At 39.1% G+C, this 21,282-nt stretch overlaps 1 protein-coding gene across 1 annotated transcript; it reads right to left on the reverse strand.

Moving 5' to 3' along the window:
- Nucleotides 1–539: 539 nt before the first annotated feature.
- Nucleotides 540–19,128, reverse strand: shoc2 (SHOC2 leucine rich repeat scaffold protein). The gene is made up of 9 exons (XM_031727446.2): nucleotides 19,031–19,128; nucleotides 9,670–10,712; nucleotides 9,027–9,164; nucleotides 8,744–8,874; nucleotides 8,401–8,589; nucleotides 7,026–7,148; nucleotides 5,795–5,932; nucleotides 5,367–5,484; nucleotides 540–4,298 (listed from the first exon to the last, which is right to left on the reverse strand). The coding sequence occupies exons 2-9, from the start codon at nucleotides 10,334–10,336 to the stop codon at nucleotides 4,090–4,092; spliced, it is 1,713 nt and encodes a 570-aa protein (XP_031583306.1). The 5' UTR covers nucleotides 10,337–10,712; nucleotides 19,031–19,128; the 3' UTR covers nucleotides 540–4,089.
- Nucleotides 19,129–21,282: the final 2,154 nt, after the last annotated feature.

Here is a 21,282-nt window from a genome sequence, read left to right on the forward strand (position 1 = left end):
GTCATGTCTGCGTCTGCTCGTCCAGTCAAGAAACAACTCATCCAAAATCTGTTATGTCCAAGGACCCGCATCTCTTTACTGGCGTAAAAAGGAAATAAAAGAAAAATGACTGTCTTTGTGGATTAAATCAAGCGGTCATAAAGGTTTTGCTTGGTGCACGTAAGGCAGTCAAGTAAATGTATGGAGATACTACAGGAGGATGTGTCAGTGGCTGGGTGCGATTTAGATAAGTATGCACTGGGAAAGAGTGGACAGCTTCACATTAAAGGGCCATTCCACCAAAGCTGACTTGGTTTATATACAAAAAAGATGAGTAATTATGAATCCATGTGCCCTCGTGTGGAAACAAACCTGAAAATTGTTTGTCTTGTTTCTGAAAACATGTCCAAAACTACCTAATCTCAATATAGATTTATTCTCAACAAATGAAGTTTAGTCCCTCTGCAAAACTCCTGAATTAAACCTGATATAACTGCAGAGAATAAGATATTAAAAAAATAAATACGTTGTTCTTCGCAAAATAACAATGCAAGTCAGTGTTGGTGGAATTCCCCTTTAATGCCAAAGACAAGGGAGACGTAAGCTAATGCACATCCACTTGGTAGCATAATGGCATCATCTTCCATTGCGCTCTGTTTTCTTGAAAAACTCATCACATTACAGATTTTGTAATACTGAGCCTACCATAACGTCAGATTACTGTACAGAGTAAAAGGAAAAATAAGACAGAAGAAACTAGACCCAAATTTACATTGTAACAACCAGTTGCTTGTCATCAAGTACAGTCAGTGGCCATAGACACAAGGAATAGCCAAACAAACACATAAAAAAGACCATTAAGGCTGCTTGTCAATGTAGATTAAGTAGGATAAGCATTGCCACACAATGCTTCGACACCCTTTGCAATATACAAAAAGGGAGCATTTGCAGATACACCAAATAGCCACTAAATCGAAATCTTCTATGCAAAAACGCCCGATTCTGACCCAGACAAATCATGTCAAATATGTGTTCAACATGCTTGTTTCCTGTACAAAATAACAAGGCAAGAAAATGACGATTCGTATGATCCAGAAACAAAAAAGCAAAAGGAGCAAAATGACTGATTCTGTGATGCTCTCGATGGCCTAAAATCACAAACGATAGAAAAATAAACAAAATACTCCAATTATTTTGGATGCACCAGTACGCAATACATCATCACCACCTGCAGCAACAGGTCAGCACCTGGAACTGAATGGACCGGTCGGTGATCTCCATCTCCTCCTCAGAACATTAAAACTACATTCCACGATCTGATAAATGCTCTCCAGCCGATCAGCCCTGCTCAGTTCATGCCTCACCTCCCATCATCTCGTCTCTTCATACCCTGGCATTCTCAGCCTTGCAAAATGGCACATGAATAAAGTAAAACAGAGAGACTGAATGTAAAAATGGGTCACAGCGCTCACGCTGCATACCTAATGCACATCTCACTTTTGAGTACTCGTTGAAGGCATTTTTCACACAATTGTTTACAGCTAAAAGTAAATACACACACAAAACAAAAGAAACTTCCAAAGCTTTTATATAAAACCCAGGAATGCAATGCCTCCGGTGTGTTGTTGAGCGTGAACACAGAAAGCCCTTTTTACAATTTTTTTGTCTTTTTCCGACAGTCTTGTACTGTAACTGCGTTAAGCTCAAATATGCACCTTGTGTTGTCTCATCGTTGTGTCCAAACGATTTGATCTGTGTGAAAACCACCGGGCCTGATGCTTAACCGAAAAGGTCAGTGGATTTGTCCCTTGTCAGGTTTTCGAGTGAAGTCTCTATCGTTCTTGGGAGTGGATCGTTTTCCCTTCTCCTGCCCTACTCGGCTCCCTCTGTCTCGGAACAGCATATGTTTAAGTCCATGAAAAGCAGCAACAGGTTCTGCTGGTAAATTAGAAGCAGCGTTTCATTGTTCCCCCGACCCTGACCCCGACCCAACCCCAATGTGAGCTGTGGTGCTTACGTCACTTGGGCTTCCTGTTGAGAAGAGTGGCCAACACAACCCACTAAAACACACCAAGCTGCTGCAGAGAAAGTAGGCCCACACATGTCAATACAAAAACAGATCCATGATTGAATATAGAATTGGGATGCAAAACATCTTAAAGAAAAAAAAAAAAAGTTTGGTTTGATTACCTTTTGTTGGGTTTTTTAAAATGCACAGTCACAGGAAATAATACTAACTGAAAGCACATTTTATCATTTTGAAACAAAAAACCCCAAAACAAATTGATTTAAAATAAACTGGGCTCATTTGAACTGCAGTTAGCAGTTATGCTTGCAACGGAGAAAGCAGGATATGTGAATATTAAAACTGTCTCACACCCAGAGAGACCCTTTTTTTTACAGTTCAAGAGAGCAGGTTCCTTTGCGACTGAAAGGAAAACCTTCCCCAAAGAAAGTTACCATTTATTTTGAGCCAGTGAAACTCAGCATTTATATTTAATTGATACAAATTTACAACCGTTTAACAAATAAAATACTTCTGAAACAAAATGCCCCCATTCAAAATAATCAATGAGAGACTACTGATTTTTTTTTTTTTGTCTTAATATAGAGAATGCAAATAAAAAGTGCATACAAGCAGCAGCATTGCTGGGACAGTGTGGGACAACAAAGATATCTTTAAAAAAAATTAAGTTACAAATCAATACAAATCAAGGGAATAGTTTGCATGATGCTATTAAGATTCTTAACTCGACCCTGTGAAAACAAACTACAGAAAATTAAAGATATTTTTAAAAAAAGAAAAAAGAAAGAACTTTAAAGAAGTTACCGGCCAATGTTTTATTATAAATGTTTTTCTTCTCCTTCTTCTTCTTTTAAACTCTCATACACTCACCACTTGCTCCAGAAGCTCAAAACGTCTTTAAAAACGCTTGATATGTTGGTCAATGATCAACTGGATGACAGCTATGCAACCCAACACTGAAGATAATATCAAACAAGTAAACATAACTAAAAATTGCACTCAAGGCAACAACCAGTATTTGTATTAATATATAAAAACATCATTTATCCCATCACCTATGTATGTTCTGATGTTTCTCAATACCTTTTTGTAACACAAAATCAATATAGACAGGGCCCACAGCACCGCCTGTTTTGGAGAAAAGTCCAAGTTGCTTCTGTTTTTCAAGCATGTGTGATTGGCATTTCTCTATGTATGCATTTATTATCTCCTGCTGCTATTTATTTAAAAAAAGACCCTAAAAAAGTAAAAACAAAAAGTAACAGCAGTAATTTAAAAAAAAGTTATCGAAATAATTTATGTCTTTGTACTCTTGTGGTCAACTGTGTTTAGAAATAAACCACTGGTTCACTCTAAACATAGGCACATTTAAAAAAAAAAAAAAAGGTTAAAAAAAAGAAAACAAAATACCAAAAAAAGAACACCATCATTAGACCTTTGTTCTCTATAGTCAAGAAGCAATTAACACAATTTATGTCAAGGGAAGATGATGTTTAAAAAGATGTTTTAAAAATGGGAGAGTCAAAAGAATATATAACAAGATGACAACGTTAAAAATCACGGCAGCAGCAGTAAATTAAAAGTTCCAAAGACTTTTTTTGTTTGTTTTTGCATACAATTGTATCCTTGCTCACATAATAGATGCTTGTAATTACCGTAAATACATTGGCAATGGGAGCATGGTTTATATGGTTGAAAGACTTGCCACTTAGCTCACAGTTACTCAATATATATAACTTTATATATCTTCAGTTTTGGCAAATAGATGGAAATAATTCCTCTTGTATGATTCGGAATGAAAGACGAGTTACGGGTGATGGACTGGCGTCCTAAAATGACCGTGATAAACTGGAGAAACACAGAAGTCAAGTCTCCAAAGGTTTGCTTTGCTTCTGCCCAAGGATGATAAAAAGAAACATTTTCCTCCTCAGTATCCTCTTTTTATTTGCCCCACCGACACCTGTTGTGACGAGTGTGTTTTCTTTACAGTGTATGATACACATAATGAGGGTGGGCAGGCAAAAGGCTGCAGAGCAAGTGGAGGGTTTGCAGTTAATCAGGACTGGCATTGAGCTGCTCTTGGCTCAGACCATGGCACGGTATGGTCCCTGCATCTTGAGGAACTGAATGATGAAGGAAGGGCCTCCTGCGACAATCTGGGGTGGCAGGTGGGTGAGGGGACAGTTCTCTATGCTCATGATGGACAGTTTACTGCAGAGGGCCAGCTCAAATGGAAGGCTGTGCAGGTTGGGGTTGTCGTTGAGGTACAGTTCCTCCAAATTCTCCAGTGTGCCTGAGGACAGACATTATGCAGTGTTAGTTGAAGCGTATACTGTCATCCAGGGAAACTGTGTCAATAAAATACAATTTTTCAATGATAGCTCCTTTATCTAGTGTGATATTAATTTTGATGCACTTTAAGCACACATGAAATAGCAAATGAGGTAAGCATAAGTGCAAATAATTCCAGCGAGCCAAAAAGCTCAGGTCAGACTAGGTTCCGGTCATCTCTGTTAGACACCTCTGGCTCTGAGCAAAACGGCCTCACCAACCTATTGTTCAAAGAGACAGCCAATGAGAATAAACTTGGGCTAAAAGCAGGGGACCTAAAATAGGTCTGTCTAGTTAGTGGATGGGGCGCACCAAAGTGAAGTTAAAGATATTTAAGGATTATTAAGAATTAAACTGTGCAAAGCTGCTGTAGTAACTACCACTTCAAGAATAAAAGTATTTTATTTATATTGCAAGAGGTTTCCTTTTAATGTTTTGCAATAAACTTTACTGATCATGATACCTAAGGCTGCAACTAGTAATAATACAAACTGCCAGTTAGTGTCCTTTTGAAAGCCTTCATATGTTAGTGAAATTGAAGGGCAACAACGCAATTCATTCATATTAGAAAGACCAAATTAAACCAAGCTCAGAAAAAAATCATTAATGGCTATTAAGAGGGGAAGGAAAGACTGCTACACTATGGGCAAATCTCCAATTTTCATTAGCTATACAAATTTCAAGTCTTACAAACCATAAATGTTGCACTGTTACTGCTTCAAAAGAAAATCCAAATACCTCTATACCACATCTATAACCTACTTCTTCTCTCTGCCTAAACACTCTATAAATACACTAACCTTTAGCTTCTTTCCCCACTCATTTTAATCTCTGGCTTAACGCAACAGTAACAAAGCTATCCAGGTTGGTCCAGTCACTGGGAGGAAGGGTCAGAGGTGGGACATACTGTGGACTGTTAAGCTCTTAAACCCTAATGGTTACACTTAGCTTTTATGGAAAAAATAATGGTTAAATGTATTTGCTTTGTCATAAAGGAGATTTTCAGAACGGGTATAAGAGGAGTACTGACCAATCTCCTCAGGAAGGTGTTGCAGCTGGTTCTCCCCCAAACCCAGATGAGTCAGGTTGAGGAGGTGGCCGATTCCTCTGGGTAACATAGTCAGCTGATTATTTGTCAACACCAGTTTCTGAAACGAAGGTAGCACAATGAAACTGTACAAAGGCTTCTGATTCCACTGTATGCCACAGCATTTACCAGCTGGAGACCAACTGTGGATGATTATCTAATGTGTAGACAGGCTGTCCTGTAATCTGCTCCTTAAAACTAAAGTGATTTCTATGATAAAGGATTAGGATCTTAGTTTTTAAAATTGTTGAAACAACAAAAAATCTTTAAAAAATTTAAATATTACATGTGAAAACTTCCTGGTTCTGCTTAAACCTTTATATACAACAAAAATCAGAGCAACCAGACAATTTTAGCAATGGAAGGCTTACCTGTAAATCTTTAAGATAAGCGATTTCATTAGGTAGACATTCCAACTTGTTTTCCTCCAAGTCAAGCTCCCTTAACTTTCTCAAATTCCCAATACCATGTGGTAACTTCTTGAGAAGATTATTGGACAATATTAACACCTGTGAAGACAATGAGATCTTTTTTTTAAAATAAGGAACAAAACCAGACAGTAGGGCTGCGCGATTTTGCATAAAATGAGAATCGCGATTTTTTTGCTTAGAATTGAGATCACGATTCTCTCACGATTTTCTTTTCCAATATAAATATTTATTGCACTTATTAACTGCACATCAACTTCGTAACAGTTGAAACTGAACACAAAAACAATAAATAAACATAAAAACAATAAATGCCTCACATTTTGTGGTTGCCGCAAAATGTTGTACTGCTTGAAATTCCGTCTCCACCGTTGCTCGACACTGCATGTATAGAGCAGGTAGTGCAACAATAGAAAAATAGTTGCGGGACGGCACAGTGTAGCGTTTGTCTAGGGTGTTGATCATTTTCCTAAATCCCTCGTTTTGCACAGTGTTGATATATCTTTGGTCAGGTGATAAGTAATAGCCTCCGTAATTTCTTTGTGCCTGCGGGAGTTCGATGTGTAGGGAAGCGCTGTATAAGGTTCCCGTTATTGATGTTTGGGTGGTTGGCCGGGATGGATTTTCTCCTGTCACTTTCTCGTCATCCCTGACGTGTTCTCCGTTGTTTTTTCCCCTGCCAATTTGAGCATCACGGCACAGCTTCTGTATCAGGTGGTATAAGGCTCCGCCCTTGTCATTTGTTGAGCAGGAAGAGGGAGCGCTTGTTTTCATGCAGATTACATCCCGGATCAAAATGCGGTGCAATCGTCGTCGTCGTCTTTTTTTTTTTTTTAAATCATTGTCATTTGGAAATGAGATCGCACATAAGTATGAATCGAGATCGCGATTTTCTAACGATTAATCGTGCAGCCCTACCAGACAGCTTGGCACTATTAAATATAATGATTCACAGAATTAAGCAATTAAACGTCACAAATAAACCAAAAAATAAACCCAAAAAAAGCAACAGCAGCTGATATGCGTTTATTTAATAAATCACTAGCCTCAAAGATAAGTTCCCAATTTATTATGAATCTGTACCAAATATCATCTCTTGGATATTGTGCTGAGGGGAAAAAAAAAACAAAAAAAACAAAAACAAAAAATCAATCACACTACATGAAAGACTCACCTCCAGAGAAGCAAGACCACAGATGTCCTCTGGGATCTTAGTCAGCTGATTGGTGGCCAGGTTAAGTTCAACCATGCTAGTCCATGTACCAAAATCCAAAGGCAGTGCTGTTAACTGGTTGTCCTGAGCGAAGACAAAGGAATAGCGTTATTAGCAATATAACTGACAATTCAGTCGGTCAACTACATGGGGTGAGCAGACTGATGGATTACATTAGATATGCTTCTTAAAATAAAACATATATTTTGAAATGACACTTTAAGAAGACCCAACGTGTACACCAGTATGTACAACAGTTTTTCCCCGTTTAGGTTTTATCCGATACCAGTGCCAAACCGGTATTTGACTTTTTCAATGTTAGCCTTTTCTGCAGCTTTAGGGCATATATGTTCTCACTCTTGGCTGGAAGCAGTGCTTAAACAATGGAAAAACACAAACTTTGTCCAAAACCTCTCATGTTTAACTGTTTTCCACTTTTTCTTTTGGTCATTTTAGCCTTTTTGGCCAGGGTGAAGGAGTATCTGCCATCAAACAAGAAAACAGCCGCATGTAACTACCTTACATGCATTAATGTAATTGTGGTTAGCCTACTCAACGTTAATTACACACGAACAACATTAAGCTACTCACGCAGAGGAGAACGGCTGCTGCTGCCATCATCATCCGTCATCATGTCTGCTACACTGACAGGGCTAGGGCCAGGACTCTACCTTCAGGTTTTATTAGAACTCCGGGTGTAAAGGCACAAACTTTCGCAAATCAAACACGTTTCTCGCAGAATGTTGATGACCAAGTATCACAGATCAGAAATTCTCATGTCAGATTTGTTGCTTTTTTAAATATCTAAATTTTCTATGAATTCACATGAGTGCATAACTTTTACTACCGTATGTCATCATCAGTATCCCTGCTCAGTCAGTATATCTAAATTTTCTATGAATTCACATGAGTGCATAACTTTTTGTATGTCACTCAGTATTGCTCAGGTATAACAAAGCTTCAGTTCAATACCTGATGTTCCTGTGGTTTTTCTTCTCTGAAGATATTTTAACATGTCACAGCACAGATTCAATAATGATGTTTGAATTAAATTTAGTTCCCCCAGTTTCAGCCTCCTAGTATTGCTCATGCTGGCTCACAGTCACAGCTTACTGGAACACTTGACTATAACAGAGCCATTGTCCACCTGGACCTTTCTTTTTACGACAAGTCAAATATGTCTGCGGTAAAAACCAGGCTTAATATTCACCCGTTTTATCATCTTGTGATACCTTACTACCACCAGACTTTGGCAAAAATAAGACAGCAGACAAAATGGAGATAATTTATCCAAAAGATATTATTTGTATACTGTATTACAAATGTGTAACTATACCTTCATGTTAAGCTTGCTTAACACTTTTGCCCTGGAGAAGATGCCAAAGGGGATCTTGTTGATACGGTTGTGCTCCATGTTGAGAGAGTAAATGGTTGAGAACTGGGATGGCCCACCCACAGGGTACGACTGGAAGCAGTTTCTTGCCAGTGTTAAACTCGTCAGATTGACCAAACTTGACAGCAGACCCTGACCAAATACAGAAACAGTAGCATGGCAGGAATCATATGAGCAGGTCACAGCTGTTGGTGTATGCAGTTGGTTTTTACACTGGATATATTCACGAGCAGACCACAAACACATCATATTACATTTGTGATAAAAAAATCCATGGTCTACCTACCTCTGGCAACACTGAAATGTTGTTGTTTTCAAGATTTAGCTCCTCCAGTTCTCGACATTGCGCTAAAGATCTGGGAATAGCTGACAATCTATTGTACCTCAGACCTAAGCGATTTATGCTTGCCAAGTTTCCTGAAACAGTAACCAAAAACATTTTTACAGGTTTTTCTTGTATCATTAATAAATGTAGCTGCATTCACAAGGTTTGGGGGAAAACAAAACAAATAAAAAAAAGCTTTCACAAAAATACAAACTGATGAATACAAATGATGTAGTTATATTACCTATAGTCTCTGGGAGGTCCAAGAGCTCATTGTGCTGCAAGTCGAGGTTAGTTATCTGTGTGCAATGTCCAATCTCCTTCGGTAGGTGTTCCAACTGGTTATGGGCAACGTCCAGAGTAATGAGGCTGCATAGCTCCCCTGCAGGAAGATGCACACAAAATACAAAAACTACTAATTCAACAAGAGTGTTTTCAATATTATACACTGGCCTCACTGACAACTTCTAAGCCTTATGTTTCATTCCACATAAAGAGATTAAAATACAGATTCAAGTGTGCAGAACTGATTTTTTTTCCCCAAATTGGAACAGCCAAGTTAACAGCAATAACTTTTAAATGCACGGGATTACAGTACGTTAGAGAGAACATCGACAATTGCAATGCTGTTATTAGTTTGTGATTTTGGACTATAGTAATGGTCTATGTAGTACTGCTGGAGCTGAAGGAGACTGTGTATAGGGATGTTGTAGAATTGTATACATTAAAAAAAAATGGCTATACACCCCAATTGAAAATTAATACAGCTAAATATTTCAAACCCATGGTCAATCACTCCCTTACACTGGAATCTTCTTACAGCCAATGAGAAAAAGGCTGTCTTTTGTCCTTCCTTCATCTGAAGAGTTCATTTCCATTTTACTCACCTATCTCAGCAGGTAGCTGTTTGATCTTGTTCTCACGAATGCTGAGCATGGTGAGCTTGGATAGGTTTCGGATGTCCTTCTCCACTGTTGTAATGCGATTGAAGCGCAAGTACAGCGTTGTCAAAGATGTCAAGCGATAGACGACTGGTGGTATCTCTCTTAGCTTGTTATGTCGGAGGTCAAGCATTCGAAGCTTCTTCAGGGAGTCCAGGGAGTCAGGCAAACTGGTCAGTGAGTTCTCACTGAGGGCCAAAGTGACCAGGCCTGATAGGCAACCCACCTCAGCTGGCAGGCTCTGCAGCTTATTGCTGTATAGGTAGAGTTCAGTCAACTGTGTCAACTCCTTAATGGAAGTGGGCAGAGTGTGAATGGACCGCTTGGACAGATCCAGTCTCGTCGAATTCTCCTCCCGACATTTGTTAAGCTCTTTGATCACCTCTGCATTACTGGACTTCTTGCGTGTACCTGTTGCCGGGTTTGGCCGCTTTATCGTATTGTCAACGGAGAAGGCAACACCTGGTGTTGAGCTGCTGGTGTCCTTCTTTCCTTCTTTGGCATCTTTCCCTTTGGTCTTCGGGTCTTTGCCCCCATCCTTCACTAAGCCGGCCGGACCACCTTTGGGGTCCTTTTCTTTCGTTTCTTTATCTTTACCTAAAGTACTACTCATGTCGACGTTATCGGGGAACCTACAAGATTGCTCATGGGAGTCTCTCTTGTCAGGTTACTTATTCCAAAAAAACAGGACAGACAGCCAAAGAGGCTTTTAAAAAACACATTCCTGTGCAGGCCCACACATTTATAATTACCCTTGGACTAAAGGCCTTTGGATCCAAAGACTTTTTGGATACTTATGATACTTTGTCCCTTTGTTAAAATGCCATGTGAGAAAAAATCCTTTGAAGTAGCTGGACTGTGGCATCCATAGGCCACATGCTTAAGTGTTTGAACAGCACACAATCCCAGGACCTTCGGATGGAAGTTCTTTCCCGTTGCAAAGGTCAATGAGGGTTATTTTTTTTTCTTTTAAATTCCTCCGACATTTGCTGTGGGAGAAAAACAGAAATTTTGTTTAAATTTGCAATTTTATTTTCACACTTTACAAATATAACACTTTGGATTTTGACAGTAAATTTCAACTTGCTGTCTGTCACTTTCTGCTACATTTTTTTTTTCTTCTTTTAACTCTTTCCTGGCAGTTCTGACAAAAAAGAACAACCCTATTCTGAAAGGACTTCTAAGAACAAAATGTTTAGAAATATTTTCTACTCTGATGATGAATCCTAAAAGTGTTTCCTACTAAAAGAATGCGGTTCTCATTACCATTTACAATAAATCTTTAGTCCTCTTGTAGTGGGCAAAGATCAGAAAATGTGTATAGGAAAACTGACAAAAACGATGAGAATAAAATGTAAACATGCTTCTTAGAGTTGTGCTGATATATGACAATGCCGAGATCAAAGATTGTCAAAATGAGCAGCAATAGCTTGCCAATAAAGGTAATTTTTTATCTCATTTCCTCTTTAATGCGTAAAATCATTATTATCATCATCATCATTATGAGAGTTTAATACATTGGATCTGCCTTCACTATCGTTTCTCCACATAGAATCAACACTTGCAACACAGAGATGTCTGGGTTTGCAAAGGCACGAAATTAATGTGAGTGGAGTAGCTGTAGTGAACCATCATCATCATCAACTGACAGAAAACAGGAGGCTATTTCTGACTGTACTGATTTTTGAATTAGAGCTTAATGTGACTACTGAGATACTCTTCTATATTATCTCATTAGGCCTTAGTCACCTTGGTCTAGAAACCAGGCAGTGATTCCCTGAAAACATCTGGCTGCTAGGGAGAAGCGTGTATTCCCGGACCGTTTGACAGCAGGCTGCTGGCTGCCAGTGTGTGAATTTGCAAGAACTGAAAAGAGGGTGATTGATTTGATCACTAGCAGGTTGCCGCTGTTAACGAGTGTGATACAAATAGGAAATTCAGACCACTAACCTTCATAGTAAATAGTTGCACTTTTTTGAAACGTGGTGGTTTGAGTGTTAAGGACTAACTTTTATTTTAAATGAAAAGAAAACTGTCCATTTCGAGTTTGTATCACACTTTCACAACCGCTCGAAGGTCAGCAAATGTTTTCAGACATATTTGCGTATTCAATACCAACAAGTGACCACAGCAACCTACTGACCAAAGAAATTGGAAGGAGGGTTTCAGTGCAGCAGCGTATATCTCTTTGCGACAGCAGCAAGCAGCCTCCTGAAACCACTTGCCAGTTGGTAAGGAATTTTTAAGTCAATTTCCCAGCAACCTCAGGCAACCAGTCAAAACCGGTTGAGCAATCCCCCACCTGCCTCCTCCGTATCTTTTACCAGACATAATTGGTTACTATCAGATCGCGGACCAGTCTCTCAAGTTATGTGACTAGGGCTGTGACTTTTTTCTTCATCTGGTTTTTCTGTCAGTGAAAAACTCAGCTGTGTGAAAAGGGCATGGTATAGAGATCAGGCGAGATGGGTAAGATAGGTAAACCGTTTCATACAAGGGGGGGGGAAAGGATGATGGATGCTACTACAGGTCTACGGTTAACAAGTCAAGAGTCAGCAAATGTTGACTTTATACTGTTTTAGCTGTTCAGCTGATATCCACCCACTTAAGTTAACTACTTACAGTACACTCATTGTTGTACTGAACATGCGACATTGCTGGAAAACTGCTGGAACATGTTTCGCTTATTGTGTTTCACTGGCATTTAAACAAGATACCCTGACAATATTCTTCCTTATTCTTTCTTTAAAAAAAAAAAAAAAAAAAAAAAAAACTCCTAATTTAACAGGTTTCATGTGCTGTCATTATAATTAGGATATTAGGTATTGAGTGTGCTCTGCCACATCAAGAAATCTGTTTAATACACTCGAGCATAACCTCACACCAACTACAAAACAAACACTGCATTGCTCTAAGTCTAACACTCCACTTAACCACCCCATACAAAATTTACAACAAAATGATCATATTGACTTCTGAGCCAATACTTATGCCCTAGATGTCTAGAGCAGACAAGAAGGGATCTTAAAGAATATACATGCGTGGTACTTGTCTCAAATACTCCCAGACAAAACACGGTCCTTTGGATCTTTATGTGGCAAACCAAGGCAGCCTCTCTCTGGCAGCCGTCTCTGTTTAGCCTCTTGCTGGTGCACCTTGATGACTGTGTAAAGCTCTCCAGGACTAGTACAGGCTAAGCTGTGGCAAAAAGAGAGGCAGGTTTGGCTCAGGATCAGAGCTAAGTGAAAAGGTTAGGACTGCTGAGAGTAATCTTTAGAAGTGGCTTTCAAAGCATGAAGTTCCCACAACAACAGGTCATATGACCTTTTGGGTAAAAGAAATGTTTGGTCAATAGTAGCACCCCTTACATGACAGAAAGCCTTGTAGTGTGTTTCTGTAAATAATAAAATGAAGTATCCACTGCTCTTTTTGTCTGTCATAAATAAGTTAAACAGCTAACGCTGTTTCTAACAGGCTAGTGTGTACTAAATAATTATTTAAAGAAAATGAGAATACCCAGGCCAGTCCAACTACTGGAGCAATGTAAACCAAACTGTGTAAGCAACTTCCTTTTATGGCTGTACTCTCCGTCCCTGTCCTTTTACTTCATTCTGGCTATAACAAACTGCAAGTAAAAAAAAAAAAAAAAAAAAAAAACATCTGTATAGATTTGAATGCAGTTATAGACTTATAAGAGTCATTGTATGTTATGCACCCAATATGCACATTGATTTCAATTCAGTGCAGTTAAGAGTCCAATGCATTCTGCTGTCTTTTAAATCTGCAAGTTTCTCTCCTCTCTGTGAATGGTAGACATGATCATTGATCAATGGTCACGACTATTTGCATAGTAATGATCGTGAAACTGAGCTCATGGCTCACTGTTAGTCAGTGGTGCTAGTTTTGGTCATTATGCAAAAGTACTGTTTATAAGGTTAGAGAAACCTAATGTGAACTGAGACTGAATAAGTCATGCTACATCCAAATGAATGGAATCAACTTTCTCTGATTTTTCTCCACTCCTTTGCTTTTTTTAGTTCACCATATGTGTGCTGGTAAAGAAAGAGTTTAAGGCAACTTGTCACATTACTGGAAATGAAATTCAAGTTCTTAAACAACTGTGGATGCTCCTTAATCCAAAAATGAACCAATATCAACGCCAAATTTTTGGAAGTAAGACAGCTGCCAAAACAATCCTGAATATGATGACAAAGGTCAGAATGCTACAAGCTCTTCTACTGATAGTGGAGTTAGTCGTGTCTGAGGCACTGGCTGTTCTCTTGCTGATATAGTTGAAGCACAAGAAAACAGATTAAGGCAACTCCTGGCTCCATAAGACCAACATTTAGGCTACATACATTTACATACATACATTTAAAAATGAAGCCAAGAGAGAAAAGCAATATTGTCCCCTCCCTTTGAGCTTTGCTCCACTTGATTTTACCCGAATACAGTCAACTAATGAGAAATATACTGTTATTTCATGGGTATCCTGCTTAATTTGTCCTTGGGACTAAGCACCAAAGAACAGTTGCCTCATAGATAAGGCAAAGACTCTGTGTGTCATTTATGGCAATCTGATAAACTAGAATGCATTTTATGCTTCAATGAATGAAATGGTCAAAAATACTTTTATTAAAATCCTGGAACATTTCCTTTGGGAGTGACCAAAACCTCTCGGTGGGACCAAAATTCTTTGTATGCAGGATAAACCCTGAATTTGTGATTATCATATCATCATTGTCAATAGCAATGACAGTAAAACATTTCCCTAAGCAAAACAAGGGTATTGTGACTTGTATCTCTCAAATAAATGCAGTGGTTTCTATAAAATCAGTAAGTGCTTTAATATTTAAATGAGCAAATAAATTCTCATTTCAGAAGGATAATAGCAGAAAACATTAAGAAGAAGCACCAACAGGTAAGAGGGCTGTTGAACAACTACAGATTCAAGATATTCAGCCACTTTTCCATCTCTAACTAGGTTAAGACAAGTCCCCACTTGCATGAATGTAATGATTGGCTATAAATACTGGAGTCCTGCTCAATTTGGATCATTTTAACATTTGCTCCAGCAGGCAGCATCCAAAAGCCCCTCACTTTGCTAGGTTGCTGCACAATGACAAATGATAATAAATAGAATCTAACAGCAATACATATATTCAAATGCTAAAGACTGACAACATGTGACACCAACCTTTCGAGTGGGGATATGCTATAGCCAGTACGGGTGAGAGAAAAACTGACACAAATATTAGAGATTTTGATACCTCGACTGCCAGTACCCTATCGATACAGGGACACCAAATATCAATAATGTATTACGGAAATTAAAATACTCTTGTGCACCACCAATCCTGAGATAATGTTAGCCCAACAAACATTTTGTTGCAAGGAAATTACAAGGGAAAAAAAAAATCTGAACACACTCAGCTTGACAAAGATACCTCCTAATTCAGAACAAGCTAACAGCTCACTCACACAAATAAAAATAGGACAGCAACCTCGTTGCATCTACAAAAATTGGTGATGGCATCAAATTTTTTCGCATGCTGTGGTGTCTGAATGATTGCTCAGATTTTGAGTGTTTCACAATCACAACCACTTTTGATCGCAAGGTGACTGTACAGGTGGCCAGATAGGAGGCAACCTTTCTGCAAATAGTCACAGTCTTAGTTAAACTCACTGCAATCACTCAAGTGAGACTGCTAAAGGTTTGCAAATAATTTTTATCTAAGCTATAAATGCAGACAAATTGCCAATATGTTGCCATCAGTCTGAATGCGTTATTGTGAATGAGCACAATTCCAGGAGACTTGACTCAGCTGGTTTCCAGCTGGATGTATTCTGGTTATACTCCTTTTTATTAGGAAAGTTGCTGGGTGCAAATGTAGTAGTTTAATATGAATTTCTGATAAATTATACAAATATATGATAGCAATAGATATTTGATTTTTGACCATTTATCACAGATAATTATTGTGTTATCATAAACAGATTGCATGCAATTGCCAACTTGAACCATTTGAATCATAAACTGATGGCAAACTGACTCCACCTTAAGATAACATTTATGGCAGCGTTGATATGCCTGAAAAAAATCATTTCGCACCAAAAAGAAAAATAACTTATAAAATAAGGTCATCTTATTGAATGAAAAAAGAGCATTGATCTCTACAGAAAACTGCTACTACTTGAAAACTTTTTCTCAACATAAACTTTCTCAACAAATAACATTTTAAACTCATCTCTCAGAAGAACTTATATAGATATTATTAAGGCTTATTACAATAAATATTACATACATTAAAATACACCACTGGAAACTAATATTAGAGTAGGTTTTCAGCTGGTTTAGCATGTAATTTAATGTCCTATCTAATCCAAGTCAACACAATTTTATTTATATAGTGCCTCTCCCCAAGTCACAACAACAGTTTCCCCAAAGTGCTCCTAAAAGTAAAGAAACTCAGACACCATGTAGAATGATCAGTGTACCTTTTCTTCTCTATGTGCATCACTCTAGTTTTGCACTTTGAACATTCCCTCACATCAGTTCTTATAGTTTCAGTAGTCTACATCCAGCAATTTGCTGACATCTGTGACTCCTTATATTGATGTTATGGTTATTATTTGTTATTACTGAGACAATGATTGTTATTCTCTCAATGCTAAATATAAAATCTGCAGTGAAAAAGTAGCCAGAAATGCACAAGAGATATTGCTGCGTCGACACAAAGTGTAGTTACATTTCTAGGAAGCTACACGTCAGGTTATGGTGTAGAGTTTCAGAAGGGTTTGTGGTTATGATGTAGCTACAGAGTAGATTTCCTGCTGAGGCATAATTTCCCGGTCAGGAGTTAGCAATAAGCTAGCTAGCTTTTTTTGCATCTGCTACCCCATGGCTCGCTATGGTACCTTTGTGTTAATATAAAACACATTACAGCAGCCAATCTCTTTCTAAAAAGACTTGGATGAGGGTTCATTTGTTCTTAAAAAACAGGAAAAAGGTGCATTCATATTCAGTTAGCAGACACTGAAAACAGACAAATCATAACCAGGTCAGCAATTAATATGTTATGTGGTCTGAGTTATGTGTAACCAAAAGGTTCTATATCCCAGGCTTAATCCTCATAGTGAAACCTTACTTGGCTCATCTGTAAACCCCGAGGCTATAGTACACACCAAGATTATCGTTATTATTTTACACCTCAGTCTAAACATGCGCTACACATACTGAGGTCTAAGAAAAAGCCATAAAACATGTACAATGACAACATAATTTTGGGGGGGACTGTTCAACCTAAAGACAGCACACACATACGGAAAAGGTTTGGTCAGTTGTCAGAACTAGGATACTGTTAATGCTGTGGTACTGGGTGTGCTTAGTCAGACCAAGAAAGTCTAGTGTACTAAGGATAAACGCAAACCAACTTGCTCCTGCTACGCAAACATGGCCCAGTGGGTGTTAACATTGCAGTAAGCCTACAACCCCACCTAAGCAATCATTCAACTACTTAGCTAAACCCTACAAAATCCACAAAAGAAAGACAATTTTAACTGGATACATATGACTGGAAAACCTAATTAGTCAACAAAGGACAGTCATAACTTTATGTGAAATTATGCAACTACTCAGCCAAACCTGTCTGATCAGGATGGTAAATTATGGATGAGCCTTTATATCACCCTTCACAACTGACTGACATGCTCATGTGTGAATGTGTGTAAGCTGAAACTACTTGTTTAGCCAATGTAAATATGAGGCTGAACTCAAGCACGGTTTTGCAGAAAAAGCTAATGCATTTGTCCATCAACACAACCACAACACCACCATAAAGTGCTATTTGAACTTCCCACATGGACTAATGAAGTTATCCATTAAGGATATCTTGGGCCCATCTGCTAATGTCAGTACATTTGGGCATGAGTGGAACTGTTCTCCCTTGTTTGTCCATTATAATCCCTTTAGGATCAGATGATACATGTGCCGATATATCAGCTAATTAGAGAATGCAATAAAGCACGTCTGAAGCAAAGAAATGCTTCATAGTCAGATTCAAGAAATATTCAGTCATTTGCTTGCTGGTACTTCACAGTAAGTTGAGGCCTGTCAATATAGAATCTCCGTATGATAGATGGACGCAAAATTGCACAACAGGGGTGAGGTGGCAGCTATCGCTGTTGCCACTAAACAGAACTCCACATGACCCCACTAGGTTGGTGGCTACGTGTGCAAATGGCAAACCCCTGGAAACAGACTACCGACACAAACGGTAGCTACCAGGTCGAGAAGTCAAGTCGCATTTCAATATAATCCAATTTCCATGATATGAACACCTAATATGGGTATGACAGGGTATTATCAGTAATGTGAATGTAACACCTTGACGTTAATAATGCTACGTTGTGACTGTTAACCTAACACCACAAGCAAGACAACTATTTGTCGTAAACCAACTCGAGTAGGCTAAAATGTCTTATGTTAGCTAAGCCACTCATGAAACTAAAATACACAATACAGGTCGCAAAGTCTTTTCTTAAACTGTGAGAAACATCAGCCTGCTAAGACGACTGACAACAAGGCAGGAAATAAAAACAGCTAAGCTGAGCGTCAACGGCACGGCAAACGTCAGTTATGCCAGACTGCTAAATTGCTACCGTCAGCTAGCGAGCAACTTAGCTTACAAGCTAACGGTACTTTTTTTTCCAAACAAGGAAAATCAAAACAGCTGTCATTAGCACATAATGCAATAAAGGACCATTGGTGTGTGTTTGCTAGACCGTGCAGAGAGAGTGTCGAGATTTGCCCTAATACTCACACCCAGCGCTTAGCTTAATCATTAGCAGAGATGTGTGTGTGTGTGTGTGTGTAACGCAGGCCCGAGCCGAGCGGCTGTCGGACGCAGACCGACCCGACCGAAGGGGGGGAAATCTCTGCTGTAGCCAGCTGAGTGCATACGGGTAGCAGATACCCAAAGAGAACATCCTGTGAAGGTGTGAAGGCAGCTGATATCCCGACCCGAGCAGCCACGCAAGGACACCGAAGAGCCGACAACCTGTAACGCTGAATCTAAGCGCCGTTCCCGTTGTGAATATGAGCCGAGAAAAAAGAAAACAGTGAAAAACAGCGGCCATTCCGAAGCTGAACAAAAGAGTGCGTTCGTACTCGCCACCGCAAAATGACACATCGGCGTTACACACGCCTTAACGAGAGGTTGATAAGTACGTTAGCTCTAGAGCAATGCGTTACCGTGCTGTGGGGATAAAAACGTCCACTATTAATGTAATAAAATAACTGCTTTACCTTCAGAGGTGTGACTCCGCCATCCTTGCTGCTTCCTCCTCTTTTCCTACACTGCTGCTCTGCTCCCCTCCCTCCCCCGGTCACCAAACTGCGTCATTCACACGCCTAACCAATGTTATCACGAGACTTTGAAATGCAATCAAACGTCCATTATTTTACAAACATTTATCTGTGAAAATCAATCTGAGATAATAATAATGATTGATTACAAACCGGAGCATTAAAATAATGTATTGAAAAGAAAATTAAAAAAGAAAACCAACTCATACAAGTCTCTGACTTTTATTAATTGTAAAAGTGTGCAAATACATTCTCAAAACAACTAAACACAGATGACTGTTCTTAAAAAAACTGAGCGGATTTTTGTTTTAAATTTATGTTACGTCTCTTTTTTTTACACTTATGAAAGTTTTCTGAGTTTTCAGCTCCTGAAAACGCCCTCTCCTGGAGCCGAAAACGCCCCCTCATAAGTGTAAAAAAAACCTGCAGCCACTTGGGGTTTGTGGCCACTTGGGGCTGGGTCCAAAAGTTATTCAATCCCATGTTAAAATACACACAGCAAAATGTTTAGACTTGCAAAACAGATGCAAAATAAAATCAAACGAATAAATAAAAGAGTTCAATGTACATTTAAAACAGTACTACAAGAGGCAGTTCTATAATTGTAACCTATACACTGGGCCACCTTTACAAATACAAGACAGATTCAAGCATCAGCAACCTAATTTAAACCACATCATGAACCCATCTGCATAATCAACAATACAAGCATGGTACGATCACAGAGAAATATAGTCATAAAGCTATAAAGGTGCAAAAATATCTGCATTTATGGCATAGTGCACAATATAGGAGAGACTCTCTCTAGATGCAGAAAAGGATTAATGAACTCACCAAACACTAGGATACTTGTGAGTCCAGAATATATCAGCGCATTTCAGTTTGTTTTGCAACCTTTGACTGAGATCATGCTTTTAAACCTTGTTGCGCAAGCTAAAAAAAAATGGCCTCTTTTTTTAGTCTCATTTAGACATATGGGGGTTACTCCAAACACTGTGAATTGCATAAGCCCATGCACTACAAAACCATTTCTAATGCAATTGCTGTAGATCCACTACGGAGCTACTTTTAACCAAATAATTAACATGAGTGTGATTGTTTCTGCAATAACTTACTGGTGATGCGAGGGGGCAGAGGCCACACAGTTATGGATGGGACTGTTAATGCCACCCTTTCATTCTATATGATAACTTCTGGCTCCAAAAAATAACATGGCAGCAGACAAAATACTTATGCTAGCTTTCATAATGGGGAGTACAAAAACCAGTGGTCATGTCTATGTTTTATATACAGTGTGTTATTTTTACACATTCAATTTACAGTGAATACAATTTACAGATGACAGTGGAAATATACTGCTCAAAAAATAAAAAAAAATAAAAAAAAATAAAGGGAACACAAAAATAAGACATCCCAGATCTGAATGAATGAATATTTCTATTAAATACTTTTTTTCTTTACAAAGTTGAATGTGCTGACAACATTATCACACAAAAATTATCAATGGAAATCAAGTTGAGCAACCCATGGAGGTCTGGACTTGGAGTCACACCAAAAATTAAAGAGGAAAAACACACTACAGGCTGATCCAACTTTGATGTAATGTCCTTATGACAAGTCAAAATGAGCCTCAGTGTGTGTGGACTCCACCTGCCTGTATGACCTCCCTACAATGCCTGGGCATGCGCCTGATGAGATGGGGGATGGTCTCCTAAGGGATCTCCTCCCAGACCTGGACTAAAGCATTTGCCAACTGCTGGACAGTCTGTGGTGCAACGTGGTATTGGTGGATGGAATGAGACATCATGTCCCAAATGTGCTCAATTGGATTCAGGTCTGGGGGATGGGCATGCCAGTCGATAGCGTAAATGCCTTCATCTTGCAGGAACTGCTGACACACTCCAGCCACATGAGGTCTAGCATGGTCTTGCATTAGGAGGAACCCAGGGCCAACTGCCCCAGCATATAGTCTCATAAGGGGTCTGAGGATCTCATCTCGGTACCAAATGGCAGTCAGGCTACCTCTGGCGAGCACATGAAGGGCTGTGCGCCATCCCCAAAAGAAATGCCAACCCACACCATTACTGACTCACTGCCAAAATGGTCATCCTAGAGGATGTTGCAGGCAGCAGAGCGTTCTCCACGGCATCTCCAAACTCTGTCACGTCTGTCACATGTGCTCAGTGTGAACC

Source organism: Oreochromis aureus, linkage group 6 (genome assembly GCF_013358895.1).
Source record: "Oreochromis aureus strain Israel breed Guangdong linkage group 6, ZZ_aureus, whole genome shotgun sequence".
Lineage (NCBI taxonomy): Eukaryota > Metazoa > Chordata > Actinopteri > Cichliformes > Cichlidae > Oreochromis > Oreochromis aureus.

Excerpts from the sequence above, each read along its gene's own strand:
- shoc2 (XM_031727446.2), bottom strand. The coding sequence starts at position 10,336 with ATGAGTAGTACTTTAGGTAAAGATAAAGAAACGAAAGAAAAGGACCCC. Across the intron at positions 7,149-8,400 it reads TAAGCAAGCTTAACATGAAG|GACAACCAGTTAACAGCACT; the intron begins GTATAGTTACAC and ends GTCTTCGCTCAG. Across the intron at positions 4,299-5,366 it reads ACACCTTCCTGAGGAGATTG|GCACACTGGAGAATTTGGAG; the intron begins GTCAGTACTCCT and ends GTCTGTCCTCAG.